General features: G+C 37.7%; 1 protein-coding gene, 1 non-coding gene and 1 pseudogene across 2 annotated transcripts; 2 read left to right on the forward strand and 1 right to left on the reverse strand.

Moving 5' to 3' along the window:
* Positions 1–1,493: 1,493 nt before the first annotated feature.
* On the forward strand, positions 1,494–1,600 carry LOC120004695. Its single transcript, XR_005469612.1, has one exon. It is a non-coding gene; the product is annotated as a small nucleolar RNA R71 (small nucleolar RNA).
* A 3,902-nt stretch (positions 1,601–5,502) lies between these two features.
* On the forward strand, positions 5,503–6,321 carry LOC120003601 (annotated as a pseudogene).
* A 7,681-nt stretch (positions 6,322–14,002) lies between these two features.
* Positions 14,003–17,792, reverse strand: LOC120003413 (ras-related protein RABD1). The gene is made up of 8 exons (XM_038852396.1): positions 17,629–17,792; positions 17,463–17,535; positions 17,229–17,276; positions 17,034–17,081; positions 16,327–16,398; positions 15,528–15,683; positions 15,055–15,158; positions 14,003–14,346 (listed from the first exon to the last, which is right to left on the reverse strand). The coding sequence occupies exons 1-8, from the start codon at positions 17,640–17,642 to the stop codon at positions 14,256–14,258; spliced, it is 606 nt and encodes a 201-aa protein (XP_038708324.1). The 5' UTR covers positions 17,643–17,792; the 3' UTR covers positions 14,003–14,255.
* Between the last annotated feature and the right edge of the window lie 1,588 nt (positions 17,793–19,380).

The following is a 19,380-nucleotide window of genomic DNA, read 5'->3' on the forward strand; positions in this document are numbered from 1 at the left end:
GGTAAGGAGACCGGCATAACAGCTTCTTCCATCTCCAACACAAAGAAGTCGGCCGAAAAGATCAATTCATTCACACATACCAAAACATCTTCCAACAAACCTCTTGGTCGTCTAAGTGATCTATCCGCAAGTTGAATAGCCACACTAGTCTCTTGGAGTTCACCTAGATCAAGTGCTTCAGAAGAAGGCATTAAATTTATAGAAGCACCTAAATCAAGTAAGGTTTCTTCAAACCTTTTTTCACCGATGGTACACGGTATGGTAAAGCTTCCATGGTCTTTCAATTTGGGAGGTAGTTTACGTTGGAGCACAGCTGACACCTCCTCACTCAGAGCTACTGTTTCATGTTCTTCAAATCTCCTCTTGTTAGTGCAAAGCTCCTTAAGAAATTTCGCATACTTGGGAATCTGTTTTATAGCATCCAAGAGTGGGATGTTTACTTGGACCTTACGAAAGGTATCCAAGATATCTTTTTCATGTTGCTCCTTCTTGGTTTTCATGAACCTACGAGGGAAAGGAATGGGCACAGTATACGAATTTGAAGCATTGGTTACCTGATGGTCGGTTGTTTGCTTCTCCTCAATATTTTTTTTCATCTCCTTTTGCCCGAGAATTGTGTCCCTTTTGTCCTCCCCCTCTACCACATCATTCTTTCCTTTGTTATTCAACATTGGCTTGTCCAGAACTTGCTTTCCACTCCTCAAAGTCACGGCTATTGCTTGTTCAGGGTTTACTCCTTTAGGATTAATTTCGGTTTGGGTAGGGAGTGTACCCGATTCCCTTTGAGAAAGAACAGTCACAACTTGGCTCATTTGTCTCTCAAGGTTCTCTATGGCCTTATCTTAATTTTGGAAACGACTATCCGCTTTCTATATAAAGGAATTAGTGCTATCAACCATAGTCATAACCAAATCTTCAAGTGACTTACTAGGTGCACGTTGCAAAAGTGCTGGAGGATTCATAGCTCGAGCTATCTCTCCTTGGCTCAAGCCTTGAGGTGCAATAATTGCATGTTGGACATTGTCATTGTTACTCCATCTTAAATTTGGATGGTCATGCCAACCAGGATTATTAGTATTGGAGTAAGGGTTATACCTTGACCTTTGTGCCGCATAGTTAGCTCCAGCTCTGTAGAATACATATGACAAGTTTCAGTTGTATGATCAATATTGAAACATTTAGCACATACCTCACTTTGAGTAGCTTGTCTTATTGGGAGTATGGTCTTCATCAGCATGTCTAATTTATTTTCAATAGCTGTTATTTGTGAGGAAGATCCATCTCGAACATTTACTTCATAAACACTCCTACTCCTTGATCCTTGCCTTCCTCCAATAGAGAATTGCTGAGAATTTTCACTTAAGGTCTCAAATATTTGAAAAGCCTCATTTCTTGTTTTATTCATGAAAGCTCCCCCACATGCTGAGTCCACTAAGACTTTATTGGCATCGTTCAAGCCTTAATAAAAGGATTGAGCTTGGTCATCTTTGGAAAAACCATGATGAGGACACTTGCGAAGCAACTCATTGAAATGCACCCATGCTTCATGAAAAGAATCTCCATCTTTCTGCTGGAAGGAATTTATCTCCTTTCTCAATTGCCTTGTTTTCTGAGCAGGGAAATACTTTGTGATGAACTTGGTAGCCAGCTGATCCCACGTGGTAATAGATCCTGCTGGCAAAGAATTTTACCACCACTTAGCATCATCCTTTAGAGAAAAGGGAAAAAGAATTAACCTGAGTCCCTCGGCATTTAGGTGTTGGATGTTCTGCGTCCTACACAGATCATAGAATTCCCGAAGGTGCATGTTCGGATCCTCCATCGACTTTCCATAAAAGTGTGGTACAGAATTGATCAATTGAGGAGATATGCTATATGCAGTAGGAGTAAAGCCAATGCATGATGGCTGAGCTAGATTTGTAGGGACAAAAGAAGCCTTGAGTGGTTTCTCCTCTTCAGCCATTGCGTTATCCTCAAAAATATGCTGCTCTTCCTCTTCGTCCGAACTAGATCATGGCGATGGTGGTAGTGATTGAGAGAATGTGGATTCCGTAATTCGGCGTTGGGCTGCTTCCTTACGGTGTAGACGAGCAGTGCGTTCAATCTCTGGATTGTAAACAAGGTCCTTTCCTTGAGAACTTCGAGTGTGCATAAACTGAAAAGAAAAACAAAAAGAAAATCCGTTTGCAATTAAGTAAAACAATCCCCGGCAATGGCGCCAAAAATTGTTCAGCTATTTTTGAACACCAAAATAAGTGCTGAAAAATAACTCAATTTAATCCTTGCAACTTAAGAAAAGGGTTATTGAGTATAGTGAGAAGCAAGGGTATCTCCCGCAGAGGATTGAAAAATAATTGCAAATCAAATCTAATTGTGACTCGAGCTAAACGACTAACTCAGAATAATCAGTAAGAAGTAGGAAACGTTTTTGATTCTTATAAGAGAAAGAGACAAGGGAAAGCTATCCACCACTAACAATCATGTACTGCTGCAACTTTCATCTGTAATTCTTAATTCATGAATGATGATGTTTAAGATAAAACAATGACGTGTTGATTTTATCTTATTGCTCTCTCTTAATTAGTATGTCAAGTGCATGGCATGTACTCCTTAACTTAGTTCTTAAGATTCAATCTAGAATGGCATGTTCATAAATTCAACACTGAAGAATCATTAAGCACAAAGAAAGCAAACATCAATAAATTCATAAGATGTAGCATGCATCTTACATCACCTAGAAATCAATTCATATGAATATGAGCTATCTTATTCATTGGCTACTTGAGACTTTATGAAGATATGGGCGATCAATCATATTGTCCTAGCAATAGAATCCTAAAACATGTATCTAAGCGTGCACTCAAAGAAACATATCTCAGATTTCATCAACAAGTAATATAGTGAAAAAAATTTCATTCGATCTCAAGAAATAAGATTAATGAAGCATCAATACAATCATGTTCGGGCTTCAACCAGCCCCTTAACTGAAGGAAAACTAGCTACTCATCATCTGTTTTGAACACTAAAACACATAAGAGAAAGAGACAACCAAGTAGTAGATCTCGGCTTGCTTGCTTTGCTGTTTCACCTTCTCTTCGCGCTCTTCGTTCTTTCGTTACCTTCGTCCGTCCCTTTCTCGATGATTTTGTCATCCCTTTTATAGTTCCACAATAGGGCACGACTGAGACTTTTGAGACAAAATAGGAATTAAGTCCAATTACCATAAGGAAGTGTTTCTCCTAATTGATATAGAACTTGACTTCCAATACACTTCTCCTTATGGAAACTGAACTTAATTGACTTCGAGAATTGTCATTGACTTCTAACACAAGATTCGAGTGCCCCGTAATCTCCCAAGATTTATTCCATGTCTTGAGTACCAAGAATAATAACTTGAGGTATCAAATCTTCTAATTTCGTATATAATTTCTACACTGAATCACTGATGCTAAAACTTATGCAACTCTTCTAGGAAACTCCAAATCACGAACCGTAAAATTCTATGGAAACTAGACTTCTAGATCTTTCCAACAGTATATCACTCGTTGTCCAGTTCTTCCTGAGCACATCCAGTTTATTTCACGAAGTTGACAAATCTGTTTAGGAACCTGACTTGGCTTCAAAATTGTGAACATATTCATCTTTTCTCATTTCACCATATTTTTGCCTCTTTAGCTCTCAATCACCATTAGGGATGTATTCCTTCAAAACTTACACAAAACACATCAAAACAACCAATTTCACAAAGGAAACTAGTGCAAAGTATAGAAATAAGGGATGCAAAATGTGCATAAATATGTGTTATCAGTTTTATTCCTAGATACATTAAAAGCATTTTCAATAGTAATCTTGTTATTCCTAACAATCGGATTCAAATATAAAAAACTCATTAAGAACAATGGATAATTACATAGCGATTGCATAGGCCATGCCCCTATATTCATATGGTTCATGCAACCTATGTCATCTATCGTAGGGAAAAATATCATTTAGATGGTGATCAAGCATGCAAAAGGATTAAGAACATCCATAGATAATCAACAAGAAAGAGGAATCAAGAATCACAAATCAAGTTTATTCAATATTCAAGGTGGGTCTCCATTAGAGCCCTAGTTGAGGATTTAGTTCCTCATAGAGTTCAAAGACACAATTAGAGAATCAATAACAACCATAATCCAAAAGGAAGAGAAGGAAATAGAGAAAACCCCCTTCTTCTACAAGCACCAATGGCTGCCCCCTTGTGTGTCTTCAATCCCTAGCCTCAGAGAATGAGATAAAACCCTATATATTCTCTACCTTTTTATACACTCAAAAACCCTTGTGCCGTTTAGAGAAGCCGTTGGGGTCATTTTGGGTCAGACCCAATTGAGTTTGCGGCTTTTTCGTTATATCTGCACAATGTTGTGAATAGTGTTTTGATCGATCAAAAATAATTTAGATCGATCGGAAAAGTCTTTGGAAGAAAACTGCAACTTGATCAATTGTTGCTCGATCGATCTGAAATGGATCCCGATCAATCGAGAAAGTCATTGGAAAGCTAAATGTCCATTTTTGCCTCTTTTTGGATCCCTTATTTCCGATTCGTGCCTTCACACTTGAAATGTGTAAATATCGAATACTTAGGCAATATCAATTCTCAATTCACTCAAAAAGGCAAGAAAATGCAAATAAAATGGTGCTCAATTGTATGTATATAATGAGCACAACACATCATTGCTTCTAAATTCTAATATTGTTGTTGAAGTTTCCCATCTCCATCACCAATACCATGATTACCACCTGCATCTCCTCCGAACTTTTGGACAATGACAATTAGATTAGTCCTAGCCAGAAACATAAACAAAGCTGAAAACATCAAATATCATAGGATCACTCTAAGCTTAGAAATCAAAAGTGCAAGTGGTTGTACCTGACTTGTAATAGTGGTATGTTTGTTTTCCTTGACAAATTTTGGTTGAATCAAGTTGTTACAACCCTAAACTGATTGGCCTACTATTGGCACAATTTCAAGGGACTATGGTATGTCCGTGATCTCGAGTACATCCGAAGAGTGAGTTGTTTCCCCATTCACTTTACTAAATCATCTTTTGGAACTTAACTATAAAAGTGTGTTTGGATGAGGAATTTGGGGGAGGGAAGAAAAGGGAAAGGGAATGAAGGAATAATATTTTTCCCTCTCTAATGTTTGGATAGATAAAAAAAAAAAGGAAAGAATCTTGTTTTAATTTATTAATTTATCCTTACTTTTTATGTTTAAGTATTATGTTCAAGGGTAAAATAGGTTTTTAACTTATTAATAACTTAATTAGTCATCCATTCCCTCCAAATGACTCCATTTTGGGGAGGAAGTATTTTGACAAAAATTTAATGAAATATTCCCCTCAATTTTCTCCAAACCCCTCCCCTATCCAACCAAGGGAATTGGATTGGAAGGAAGCTCACTTTCCCTTCTCTTTCATTCCTCCGAATCCCTCAATCCAAACACACTTTAAATGAACAACAATGAATGATTTAAACAAATCATTCCCTGATTTTTGTGTGGGGCTGACTTGCACGTCAATAGTACATCAGCTGATATATATCCAAACTGTTTATGTTTGCTAGTTCACATTTTTTGCTTTTATCTAAAGGAAACACATGTAGTGTAGTTTCACTGATTTTCTGCATATTGAAATTTCCAATCAGTTTTCGAATTAGAAGTGGCGCTTTAGATATAATTATTACTTAAAAAAAAGCTTTGGTGGATAATTGGAGAAAAACTTTATGTTGCGCCCAGGTAGAGGGCAGGACAATTAAAGCACAGATATGGGACACGGCTGGTGAGGAGCGATACAGAGCAATAACCAGTGCTTATTCTAGGGATGCACTTGGAGCTCTTCTAGTGTATGATGTGACAAAACCAACAACATTTGAAAAAATGAGTCGGTGGCTGCGGGAGCTGAGGAGGGACCATGCGGACTCCAATATAGTGATCATGCTGATTGGAAACAAGACTGATTTGAAACATCTTCGAGCAGTTGCCACAGAAGATGCTCAAAGTTATGCGGAGAAAGAAGGCCTTTCATTCATTGAAACGTCTACTGTTGAGGCAACAAATGTTGAGAAGGCTTTCCAGACAATCTCTCAGAGATTTATCGAACAATTAGAAAAAGACACTTTCTTCAGATGAATAAGCTCTGGCAAGCATTAAAGAATACTATTGCCATTGGAGATTCCGAGGCCAACCCAAAAAGCCTTGTTGCTCCTCATCTTAATGGTGGCTTTCAGTATCTCAAAATTTTCTTCTTATTTGTCACTTTATATTTTCCTTCTGTTTTTTAATTTTACCCTTCCTGAAGAGCTAATTATTTGGATTTTCTTCATTTGTACCCGACGTTTGAACCTTGTTTGCTGTTTCTTTTTGTAATCTTTACCTGTTGTTATGGGTGCACATGCTCTGAGGGGGACCATTTTTTTTTGAAATAGTGTTTATTGAAATGCATCATCCTTTTTTATTTTACTTAAAGGATTCTACCTAGCATCCACAGTGGCCCATGCTCGAAAGACGATTCATATACATGAGAATTTGTGCACAATATCTAGATAAAACTACACCCACAATGGAACACAATATCAAGCACTTGAAATTCACCCACTCCTTCGAACGTGACTTCGATTCCAAGAATCATAATCTGTTACTTTCTATAAATTGCGGCAATCATCAGCAAAGAATCTTTTTTGAACTCGGTTACTACCTCACAATATTCATCGAACAGTCAGAGATCTGGATCAATAGCGACAAGAGAACTCGACAATGGAGGAGTCGTCGTAGAAACTACGGAGTTCATCTTCTTCTTCACCAAGTTTCGACGAAGTTTCGTTGTGAGTCGATGTTGAAATCAGGAGTGATCGTGATTGCAAGGAATTGTAGAGCAGTATAAAATAATTGAGAGAGTTTTGACACACGTGAAAGGATAGAATTAGAAGTGTTTGTATTCATGTATGAGTTACAAATATATAGACGTAGATTGAAACAATTTAAACAACTAGATTAGCACTCTCTCTAATAAGTTACAACTTGGCAACTCTTGGCTTTATCTTTATAGAGTTGTTACAATAACCATGATTGGTTGCTTGGTTACTTATTTGTAGGGACCACATTTAGTTGCTTGATTATATCTCCATAAGTGTTATCTATAATACGGCCCCGCAAGATGGAGTGTCCGTCGAACAGGCCAAGCTTGGACTAAAGAAGGTGAAACCATGCCTTTGGAAGTGGCTTGGTGATGATATCAACAAGCTGTGAAACAGTGGACACATGTGAGACATGAAGATCACCACCTTGCACCTTATCACGCACAAAATGATAATCCAAGGCAATGTGCTTCATACGCAAATGCAAAACAAGGTTTGTACAAACATAGGTGGCGCCAAGGTTGTCCTAGAGAAGGCATTGTATGCAAGTAGTGCGTATGGACATTTCAAAGAGCAAGTGTTGAATCCAAGATAGTTCGGCAACAGCGAAAGCCAAAGAGCTATACTCCACCTCGGTGGATGATCGGGCCAATTCTCTATTTCTTAGAACACCAAGATATAGGATTACATCCAAGAAAAATAACAAAGGTAGAAACCAAAATGTAGATGTCTTTATTTCCTGCCCAATTTGCGTCGGAGTAGGCTATGAGTTGGCGTGATGCGGACCTGTGAAGGAGAATGCCATGAGAGATGGTCTCTTTGAGACACTGAAGAATCCTCTTAGCAGCAGACCAATGACAGTTTGTAGGGGCTTGTACGAACTGAGCCAGCTTGTTAACGGGGAAAGCAATATTCGGTCATGTAAAGGATAGGTACTAAAGTGCTCCAAGTGTAGCATCAGTTGGAGTTATGGAATCAGTGATAGAGAGAGGTGTAGTATAGCTCATTGGTTTTGAACAACCCTTCACACCTGTCATGTTGAACCGAGTCAATATGTCAAGAATGTATTGATGTTGAGTAAGGAATAAACCATCTTATGTTGGGCAAGCTTCAATGCCAAGGAAAAAATGTAGCAGACCAAGATCCTTGATAGAAAACTTTGTTGCAAGGAGAGATATAACATTTTGAACACCAACTTGTGAGCTGCCTGTGATCAAAAGGTCATCCACATACACGAGAATAAAGAGCTAGAATCATTCTTGAGAATAAATAAAGATGCATCAGATTGTGAGGAATGAAACCCAATAGACATTATAAAGGATTTGAGTTCATGGAACAAGGCATGGGCAGCCTGTTTTAAGCCATAGAGAGATCTGCGTAGTTTGCAGACATAGTCTGGCTTGGTCTTGTCTCAAAAACCCGGAGGTTGTTCCATAAAAACTTCCTCCATTAGATGGTCATCAAAGAAGGTGTTGTTGACGTCAAGTTGATGAATGGGCCAACTGTTTGTTACAGCAACTGAAAGTACAACCCGGATGGTGCTAGGCTTGATTACCAGACTAAAAGCTTGATGGTAATCTACACTAGGTCTCTCATGGAAACCTTTGCAACAAGATGTGCTTTGAACCGAGATATACTATCGTCAAAGTGACGTTTGATTCGAAAGACCCATTTACAGCCAACAATGTTTTGATGCGGCTGTTTGGGTACCAATTCCCAAGTACTGTTACGTAAAAGTGCATTCAACTTATCACACATGGCAGCTTTCCACTTGGGTTCTTTCAACGCTTGTGTGACAGAGGTGGGTTCAATGGGAAGAGGTTGGGGTGTTTTGTGACTGTATGGGCATACTTTGGGTTTGGTTTAATGATGGCATTTTTTGATCGGGTGATCATTTGGTGTCGATTGACAGGTTCAGTAGAGGGTATTACCTGATCTGAAGTCATAGTGGAAGACACCATTGAGGAAGGAGCAGCATGTGCAGAGCTGTTGACCAGGTCATGAGCAGGTACAACTGTTGGAGAAGAAGGAGACTTTCATTCATGTGTTGAATAAGGGACTGATGATGGTAGAGAAGGGTGCAGGATTGGAAGGAAGATAGGGGATGAATCTGCAGGTGATGTTGAGGGAGATGATGCGTCAGGAAGAGGATGAATAAAGGGAAGTACAAATTGGGGAGATGTTGCCCATGTGGACATCGTTGTGGAGTTGAAATGAACCATTGAGTTGAAACCAGAGATGGACGGGAAGTGAGTCAACAAAGTCTACATGACGAGAAATGTACATGCGATGAGAGGTCGGTTCGAAACACATATAGGCATTGTGAATGTTGGAATAGCCGAGAAAGAGGCATGGTTTGGATAGTTGTTGTAATTTGTGTCAAGTGTATGGTCGTAACCATGGATAACAGAGGCAGCCGAAGGCACGTAGTTTGGAATAATTGGGTAAAGAGTGAAATAGATTCTCAAAAGGTGACTTGGATTCAAGGATTGGAGTGGGGAGCCGGTTTATGAGATAGATAGCAGTGGAAAATGCGTATCACCAGAAGGAAAGTGGGAGTTTTGCATGATAAAGTATGGTAAGACCTATTTCAACTACGTGATGATGACGTCGTTCGGCAGTGGCAATATGTTGGGGAGTATAAGGAGGGGACATGAGATGTTGAATGCCATGACTTTCAAAAATATTTGAGACCTTTAAATTCAGTCCCTTCATCGAAATAAATTGTAACGATTGATGTTTTGAGAAAATTTCCACCATGGATTTGAATTTGGAAAGATTGTGAAAATGTCTTATTTGTGTGCCATAGGAAAAAACCATATGTATTTAGTGTAATGATCCACAAATAGAACATAATAAGAAATACCATTAATAGATCTGATGGGGGAAGGGCCCCAAACATCAGTATAAATGACATCAAGGGAGCCACGACTAGTAACAGTAGAAGTTACAAAAGGAAGTTTGTGGCTCTTATTACATTTGCAGGAATCAGAAAAAGGAGAAAGAAATTTAGTACTAGTGGGAAGATTGTGAGAAGAAATCAACTGACGAACAATTTTGGGGGACGGGTGGCCGAGTCTATCATGCCATAATTGAAGAGATGGTTTGATAACAGTTGAAAAAGCCTGCTTCTGTACCAGGGAAGAGGTCTACATAGTAGGCCATTCATAAACATTGTTTCTACTCTGACCGCGAACCAGTGGTACTCCGTGGCTATGTCCTTTACATGAAAAAAAGTAGGACAAAATTCAACAGAAGCTCGGTTAGTGTGACAGAATTGAGAGATAGAAATCAAATTTTGCTGCATATTTGGGACACACAAACATTGGATAATTTAAAAGAGGAACGGGAAGAAGGTAATTGAGCACAACCCGTACGAGTGATATTCAAACCTGAACTGTCACTAATGACAGCATCATCGGGCCCTTCACAAGGGCAGTGGAGAAAAATATTGTTGAGATTAGTGGTCACATGATGGGAGGCAATGGTGTCAAGAAGCCATGTAGGGGAGGAGGTATGAGACATGGAGGTTGTGGTATGGTTGGCTTTTGGAGGGATCAGACCCATTAAATGTTTAGCAGCAAAGCAGTCACGGGCACCATGGCTAGGTTTACCATAGAATTGGCAAGTTATTTTCGGGTGTCTCATGGATAGGTCAGAATGGGGAGCCTGAGTGTTAGGGTTATTGTTTGAGAAGGATTTCTTTTTCGTATAGTGGTGGGATGACTGGGCTTAGGAGTGGTGTGTCGGGTGGGATTTGTTGTGAATTCAGTGGGGGTTGCTTGGGTTTCCTCCAACTTAAGGAAGTACTCATACTCAATAAGTTTTTCGTGTAATTCCTCAAAGGTAATGACCGAATCTCTTGCACGGATTGTTGCCGCTAACTCCTTGTACTCAGTTCCAACACTATTGAGTATGTGCAAGATGAGTTGATGTTTAGAGTCAGATGCACCAATACAAGCAAGTTCATCAGATAGAGAGCGGACCTTGCTTAAGAATCAGACATAGAATCAGTCCCTCTAGTGATGTTAGACAGCTGTCCCATGATGCGAGAGGACAACGCATTAGCAAAACTTGTTGCTAACCTCTGCCATGCTTTGGTGGAAATTTTTGAGGAATTGATAAGAGGGATAATCTTCTCAGATAGAGAAGCCATCAGACCATGTAGGATGAATTTATCTTGATGCAACCATGGGGAATGAGCGGGGTTGGGGGACATTATCTAGGGAGATGGTTTCAGGTGGTAGTGTTTGGCTGCCATCAACAAAGTGAAGATCATAATCAAATAGAATAGCATCATTTTGTGCCTTTCATGACGGGTAGTTAGAAGAGGTGAGTTTCACAGGCAACTGATTTGCGTTAAGAGCGACTAAATTGGTAGGAGTTTGGGTGGAAGATGATCGAATAGGATTGGTAACAGTGGTGGTTGGAGGAGTGAGATCAGTAACAATGATGGTTGTAGGTGGGATGTCAGTGGCCATGGAAAGAAGAGCTCATAGGAGTACGTTAAAGCTCCGATACCATATAAAATAATTGAGAGTTTTGATACATGTGAAAGGATAGAAGCAGAAGTGTTTGTATTCATGTATGAGTTACAAAGATATAGACATACATTGTAACAATTTAAACAACTAGATTAGCACTCTCTAATAAGTTACGACTTGGTAACTCTTGGCTTTATCTTTATAGAGTTGTTACAATAATCATGATTGGTTGCTTGGTTACTGGGGACCACATTTAGTTGCTTGATTATATCTCCATGAGTGTTATCTCTAATAAGCAGAGAGGCCAGTGCAGCTTTCGTAGGGAAAGGGGAAGAAGCAACGTGTCACCAAGTCGAGGGTTATGCAGGTCCCACAAATAGCACTGTTCATCAATTAAGAGCCCCCATAGTGGGTGTTATATCTCACACTTGATACCCCACTTTTTGGAAAAGTTCAGCACTATACCTTCACAATGGGACCTTTTTGAACACTTGAATAATAATGGTGTACAATGGAATTTTTAGAGAAACTTGAGAGCTGAAGTGTGTATCAATTTTACCAAAAACCAATCAGAATGGGCCATCTGTCCCTGGTTGTTCAACACCCTAGCTCAAAACAGAAGCCTCGCCTTCGTATCATGATCTTTTCGGCTAGAGATGAACAAGAGACTAGTCACAAAACATGCGTGGTGGGTAAATGTAGTCCACAACAAAGTACTTCTTGACAAGCTCGTTGTGCGCTTTGACACGATCACGATTCATGAATGTGCGTCTAGAAACTCTAGGTGGCTCATTCTCCTCTAAATCTGCAATACCTTGCTCTACCATGTTAATGTCATCAAGCTCTTGTTGTTGTAGAGCCAAAATTTGTTCAATGAGTTGCTGTTGAAATTGCCAATTAGAAGGACCTGCCATTGATGTTGCAAAAGCTAGAGAGTGAAGAATGAGGATACAAGATGAATCATACTGAGGTAGAAGCTTTGAAATTGTTGTGAAGGGAGATGTAGTTGCTCTGGTTTATTGTTGTTGTTGAAATAGTACGGGTATCATTGAAAACGAAGGTCTGCATTCATTGAATTGCACTGATATAAGGACATTAATTCATAAATGATATATAATTGAATGAGAAGTTGAATGAGAAATTGCCTATTCAAATTTAATTTTACACATGCTCATAAATTTGTTGTAAATGAAACCTTAAATTGTTTGTTTAATTATTTGAACTATTTTGTTCATATAAGAATTTATGAATAGAAGGAAAGTGGAGATTGATAGTTTGCTGAAATGGTTTTTTTATTTTATTATAGGAAATATGGAGGAAAAGTAAAGGTTGGTTATTCTCAAGAAATGGTGGAGCTTCTACAATCGTGGGTGTGTATGAAATACACACTCCAAAATATAATGAGTGCCAAATTTTGAGACAATATCAAATGTGTATCAAGGGCACCCATTGTGGATGCTCTAGGGGCTTATCCAACATTTATCAAGAGCTAATTTGTGTCCATTATAGAGCTCTAGTACCACACATTTCCATGATTTGGTGTTTCAAGTGCTTGAGAATGGTACCACTGTGGATGATCTATGGGGGACATATTTCTTGTACTTATCTTCTCTATTTTCTAGTATAGCAGCTAAATGGCTTCAAATATTCAAAATAATTTATGGGGCTCTAGAGACTTCTTTAAGGCCCTTGTTTTGTCGAAAGCTTAGCAATTGGTTTTGACCAAAAAGTGAAAGCAAGGAGACAAAAGAAACCAAAGGTTGTGTTTGGTATCACTTCCAAAAATTTTGAAAAATAAAAATAAAAAACAAAAACATAAAACATAAAATATAAAATGAAAACATAAAATTGGAACTTGTTTGGTTGAATACTTGAAAAGAAAAACTGAAAAAAAAAAAGCGTGTTTATGCTTTTATTTTCATAATAATAGAATATATGCACACCACTATATTTTTCGTAACTGTAATCTTTGCCGTGTCTATTGCAACGTAATTCACCGTTGAAAACATCAACAGAAAGAAAAAAAGATGAGAAATAAAACAATAACTCAAAGTATATTTGATCATTGTCTCATATTTCTATACAATTTGCAATCTGAAATCTTAAAGAAAGTGCAATCTATAATAAGTGTAACTAATTCTGTTTTCAAAACTTTTAAAAACTTTTTTTTGTTGTTTTCAAAAATTTTGAAAACCTGTTTTTGGTTTTCATAAAAACCAAAACAGAAAATACAAACAAACAACAAAAAATTATTTTCTATTTTTTGAAAACTAAAACAAAAAACAAGAAACAAAAGTGATACCAAACAGACCCTAAAAAATCATTTTGTTTCAAAACAAAAAAAGCTTTCTAGGTTTTAATGGTAAGTGCAAATTTTCTTCCCTGCACCCTGTTTGTATATGTATCTGTAACAAACTGAACCTGGTGATTATTTTTACAGGAAGCATACCAGTAGGAAGGTCAACAACTCCAGTAATATCGAACCAGATCTGCCGCTTTCACACCACCACTCATCACCATGATTTTTGAGTCATTTGAAGAAGAGAAAAAACCCAAACAGTAAATGACCTAGATGAACGCCAATTACCCTTTACGGCGAACGCCAATTACCCTTTACGGCGATCTGCCGCTGAAACTTCACACTTGAGCCATTTCTAATTTACAAATCTAAGATATTCACGCAGAACCATCTGAATTTCTTTATCTTTTCAAGAAAATTTCAGATTGCACTCGGAATAATGACAGAAATTAAATATTCACATAGATACAGCTTCAAACACAATATTCAACAGTTTTTGAAAGTTGCCTAAGATCATAAAGTCAACATGTTTCACCGTCTCATATTTCGTAGAACGCTTGAGATTACAGTTTTGACAGCTAACCACAACAGTTGTTCTTCTGCTGGATGGGCTGGCCCTTCATCTCAATAGTTCCTGTTGACTTGTTAGCATTTGGCTGGTTACCCATTCTGCAAAAGTTTCAAAAATCAAACAAGCAACATACAGAGAATATAGGTTTGTTTTACTATACTTATGTGACTTTTGTGATCAAAGTTTGAAACAAATTCGCATAAATCCTAAACCGTTCATGCACATTAGGCAAGAAGATGCACCTGTGGAAAAATTTAACCACCATCCAGTATTTTGCACAGGCTGATTTTCTGTAAATCAATAAATAACAGCCTTTTCTATATCTAGCTTTCACTAAAAAATCAACCAAACAAAACACACTTCTATTTTTCTTTTCAAGATAGGATATGAAATCTGTAATAATCTTATTGGTAATGTAATAGGAAGAGGGACAGGTGAGAGACATCAAATTGCAGAATATCAAACTTCTTAACAATAAAAAATTGAATAGAGAACCATGAGTAGCTCAGATGACACTCATGTGTGTGGTATCTCATAAAAGTCTTGAGTTCGAGCCTCCCTCATCCCCTTCCCTTGTATTCAAAAAAAAAAATTGAATAGAATACAAACAGATCAACTGTCCAAACAGCTAGCAAAAACAACCTCGAAATAAGCATTTAAATGAGCTTACTGTGATGAGATGATGTTTAAGGATGTAAAAGATGAAAAGTAAATTAAAAAAGAAAAAAAAAAGGCATATGCACATTAACAAGAAACCGCAGCATCTGAAACTTGAAAAGCATGATAGAATGGACTGATGGTTTTACTTTTTCTTAATCTCGCTAGCCATGGTTAAGAAAGCCTGCTCCACATTTATCGAATCCTTTGCACTTGTCTCCAAGAAAGGAATCCCAAGCTCATCTGCAAATGCCTGCAATTAATTTGGGTGAAGGAGAGCAGAATGAATAAGAAAGTTATTCAAATGTTAATGATTAGAAACAAGTCAAACAACGCAGTGTTCAGACACTGCATCTGGATGGACCCCAAATTGGCTTAGGGTGAATCATATTACCACATCCAGAAAATATCAAGAGCAACCAGAACTTCGTGAGTTAAAAATGATAATCGCATAAAACATAAATCTTAAAATAGATGGATTGCACATCAAAAGCCCAAACAAGCAAAGATCCCAACCCATAGAACATACTCCCCGACCATTCAAAGGACCAGTGAGCAAAGATGTAGCATAAAGTACTTTAGTGGAGACAGCTTCATACAAAATAATTAAAAATTCCCACACCTTTGCAGTTTGAGTGTCCACAACCTTGTTCTCAACTAAGTCACATTTGTTTCCAACAAGAAGCTTGCATACACTATCATTAGCATATCTATCAATCTCATTCAACCACTGCTTCACATTGTTGAAGCTCTCCATCTCAGTGACATCATAGACAATCTGTTACATCCAAAACGTGCAGGATTCTCAGGCCATTGCAAACTCATATTTATAAAGGAAATACATCTTAATAACTACTTTAGATAGATGACCCCTTCAGTTTTCCTCTATGTTACTGAATCTCTCAATGGGGGGCTAACATTAGGAAGTTTAGCAAAATAAAAAATTCCAAGCTAGCTTTCAAATTCAAAAAAATTCCCAAATTTTCACAAGCACTTCTGAGCTCACATAACAAATGTTGTTAGAAATTGGGGAAAAAAAAGGTTCTGTAACTACAGCTATACACAGGTAATTTTTAAAAAAAAAAACAGTAGAAAAGAATCACAATAACTCTATATTGTATTTATGAAATATAGGTTTCAAAAGGCACAACACTATCGATTTAACACATGCAAATTAGCAAAAGAACTTTCAGTTAGTAAAAAATATGTTCTATAAAAATGATCTCTGACCACAAGAGATCCATGTGAAACGGAAGTTTGATTTTCCATATTACATGCACCTTAACTCATTAAAACAAACTAGAGTGAAACCATTGACATGCAAGAAAGTGAGCAATTAACCCTTAGACCTCGGGACCAATGATAGAACAAACAGCAAATAAACATCCACAGAAAGTAGCTACAAGGGTGGAGTTGTTTACTATTATCCCATGTGCTCCTCGGTAATAACTGCTAGTTATAGTACGGAAGCGCTCCTGTCCTGCAGTATCCCACTAAACAGACAAATGAGAACAAAAAGTTGAATCCGAAATTGTACAACAATTAAACTTCATTGAGAAATTAAGTCAATACAACTATACAAGCGGACGTGTGATTCAGTGGTAGAGTTGTAAGGGTGCCACCTAGAGGTTATAGGTTCAATTCCTAGAAACATCTTCACATATTATGCGGGGTAAAGACTACATACATCTTGTCTATCCCCGACCCCGCCCACTGTGAGAGTCTTGTGCACCGATGTTGTTTACCTTTTTTTTATCTGAGAAATTAAGTCAATGCTTATCTCCTATCGAATAAATTATGTTCCAACATAGAAAATTTGATAATCAAAGGCGCAATCGTAATGGGATTAAATTACAATTATAGTCTAAACTTTTTCGGCTGCTTCTTCTAGCATAATTAAGTATGCGATTTTCTGCAAATCAGTTATCATCACAATCAAGATCAAAAGGCTATCTAAACTCTAAAGATTCACAGTACTCAAAAGATTCACTTTAGTACATGCCTATGAACACACCGCACTTGAATGTCTAACTGGTATCTTAATTAAGTATACATAAAAGCAAAGGCTATCCAACTAATAATTAATCAAACAAATTCAGACTAGGAGATCTTTCACAGTTTCACTCACAATCTGCAACTTAATTGTCTTCCCATCCAGCTCCACAGTTCTAATTTTCTGCAATATTATCCCAAAAAAAATTAGACTTGCATAGAAGGTTTATTCATATGCATACACATACAAATACACAGACACAGACACAGACACAGACACTGACACTAATGTATAGACACATATATACAGGGTTGAGATAGCGAGACTTACAAAATCCACACCAATGGTACTGATGTAGCTGTCCACATAGGAATCATCCTGAACACACGCAAAAACAGGGAAAATTTTAAGCTATAATTATACACAAAAGAAACTATCAACCCTAAAAGTATATAGTATCACCTATTAACTTTATATTATCTCCAATACATTACCCATAAAAAGAAAAGAAAGTAAATCAAAATTTCACAAAAGATAAAGCCCCAAATGAAAAGTCAAACTCACAGCAAATTTGAGAAGCAGACACGACTTTCCAACAGAAGAGTCCCCGATTAGCAAGAGCTTGAACAGATAATCACTGCGCAAACAAATAAAAGGAGGTATTTAGTAACACACAAAAAGAAAAAAAAAAAACATAGCGGAAAATATCAGGCGATTGGAAATCACTGACTATTCATTGCTCATGATTGGATCTCAAAAAGGAAAATCACTGATGTGATTTTCCTTCGGTTTCTCGCTTCGAGAGAAAAACAGGGAGAAAAAGAGCAGAGATGGGTGTGGTACTGTGGTGTGGTTAACTGGTGTCGCCTGTTCAAACCAAACTAAAGCCTCTAATTGCCTTTCCAAAAGAAAAATACTTCGTTAAAGTTCCATTTTAAACCTTATCCCTGGATTATTGGATGTTAGGGACAAGGTTTTTAAAACCGGATCAGTCATCAAATCGGAAAAGTCTTCGGTATACGGTTCAAAGGTTCAATCGGGGTTCAAAGGTTCAATCGGGGTTCAAATCAGGTTCGAACCGGTTTTAAAGTAATGAATTATTTATATATATATCTATATTATATGCATATAATATATAAGAAAACTTCATAAAAATACAATATATTCAAATAAAGTATCATTTTAAACAAAGAAAGTTTCATAGCCTAGTAGTTAAAGCTTTTTTTAATGAACAAAAGGTCATGAGTTCAAACCATACAAATAACAAAATTCAAAAATATTTTATTAACTTTAATAAATGAACCGAATCGGTCAAAACCGGCCAGGTTCTGACCGGTTCAACCGAAAATATCCCGGTTCATAGATTACCGGTTCTGGCACCTCAACCGGACCGGACAAGTGCCCGGTCACCGGTTGAACCGGTCAGACCGGCCAGTCCGGTCCGGTTTTCAAAACCTTGGTTAGAGATTCTAATCAATGGTTATCCCACATATTATATGAATTATAGGTATCTATCTATCTATACATCTAGACATTATCTAACAACGAAAAAAAGGAGAGAAAGTTAAAATCATTTTTATGTTGCCCCGTGAGTTCTAACTTCTAATTGTATCTCATATATTGTCACGTGTCAAAGTTCTCTTAAATTATTTGTGTAGTATCTATAAAGTTCCACTTTAAATCTTATCCTTAGAATGAAACATATTACTCTTTTTTGTCTTAATTTTTAAACCTGGACCGACCCACCGGTTCAACCATGAAACTCGTAAACCGACGACCTCCGAGGTTTTTTGCATGTAAAAGATTGTTTGTGCATTGACCCTTGTCAAACCGTGAGTTAACCCTAAAACTCGTGTAACCCGTGACCCAACGGATTAAGTGAAGAACCACATGGACAGTAAACCCCTTGGGTATAAACTCATGAGACCCACACAGTCTGGCGGGCCGCTACTTTATGGCTTCATTAAAAGTAACTTTCCTGCTTCTCTACTATGAGGGTTGGTATTGACACCCAAGATATTAGAATTTGCACCCACATTTTTATCTTGAAATATGTGCAATACCTCTTCTTTCCAATATTGCCCTTTTGAAATATGTGCCAGCCTCTAAAACCTCTCCTCTCTCTCCCCTACTTTACTCTCTTTTATCTACTTCTCCATCCCACTAAACCAATCGTCGACCAACTCTTCATCTTCCCCGGAGAGAGAACAAATCCAATGAACAAAGACCATTCCTTAAAATAAACATCTTGTTGAAGATCATGCATCAAATTGCTTCCTTCTCCACTTCACATAACCATTTTTGCAAGAGGAACTTAATTTTTGGACGACTCGTCATCTACCGGGGACTCATCATTTACTCACATTTACAAGCAAGGCTCGGGCTACTTCAACAACCAACAAGATCTGAAAACAATTATTGGTGATCAAGCCTTTTCTACTAACTCGTCTAAAATCAATTACTCGGCTTCAATTCCCCAAAC

The sequence above is a fragment of the Tripterygium wilfordii genome, chromosome 8 (genome assembly GCF_013401445.1).
Source record: "Tripterygium wilfordii isolate XIE 37 chromosome 8, ASM1340144v1, whole genome shotgun sequence".
Classification (NCBI taxonomy): Eukaryota; Viridiplantae; Streptophyta; class Magnoliopsida; order Celastrales; family Celastraceae; genus Tripterygium; species Tripterygium wilfordii.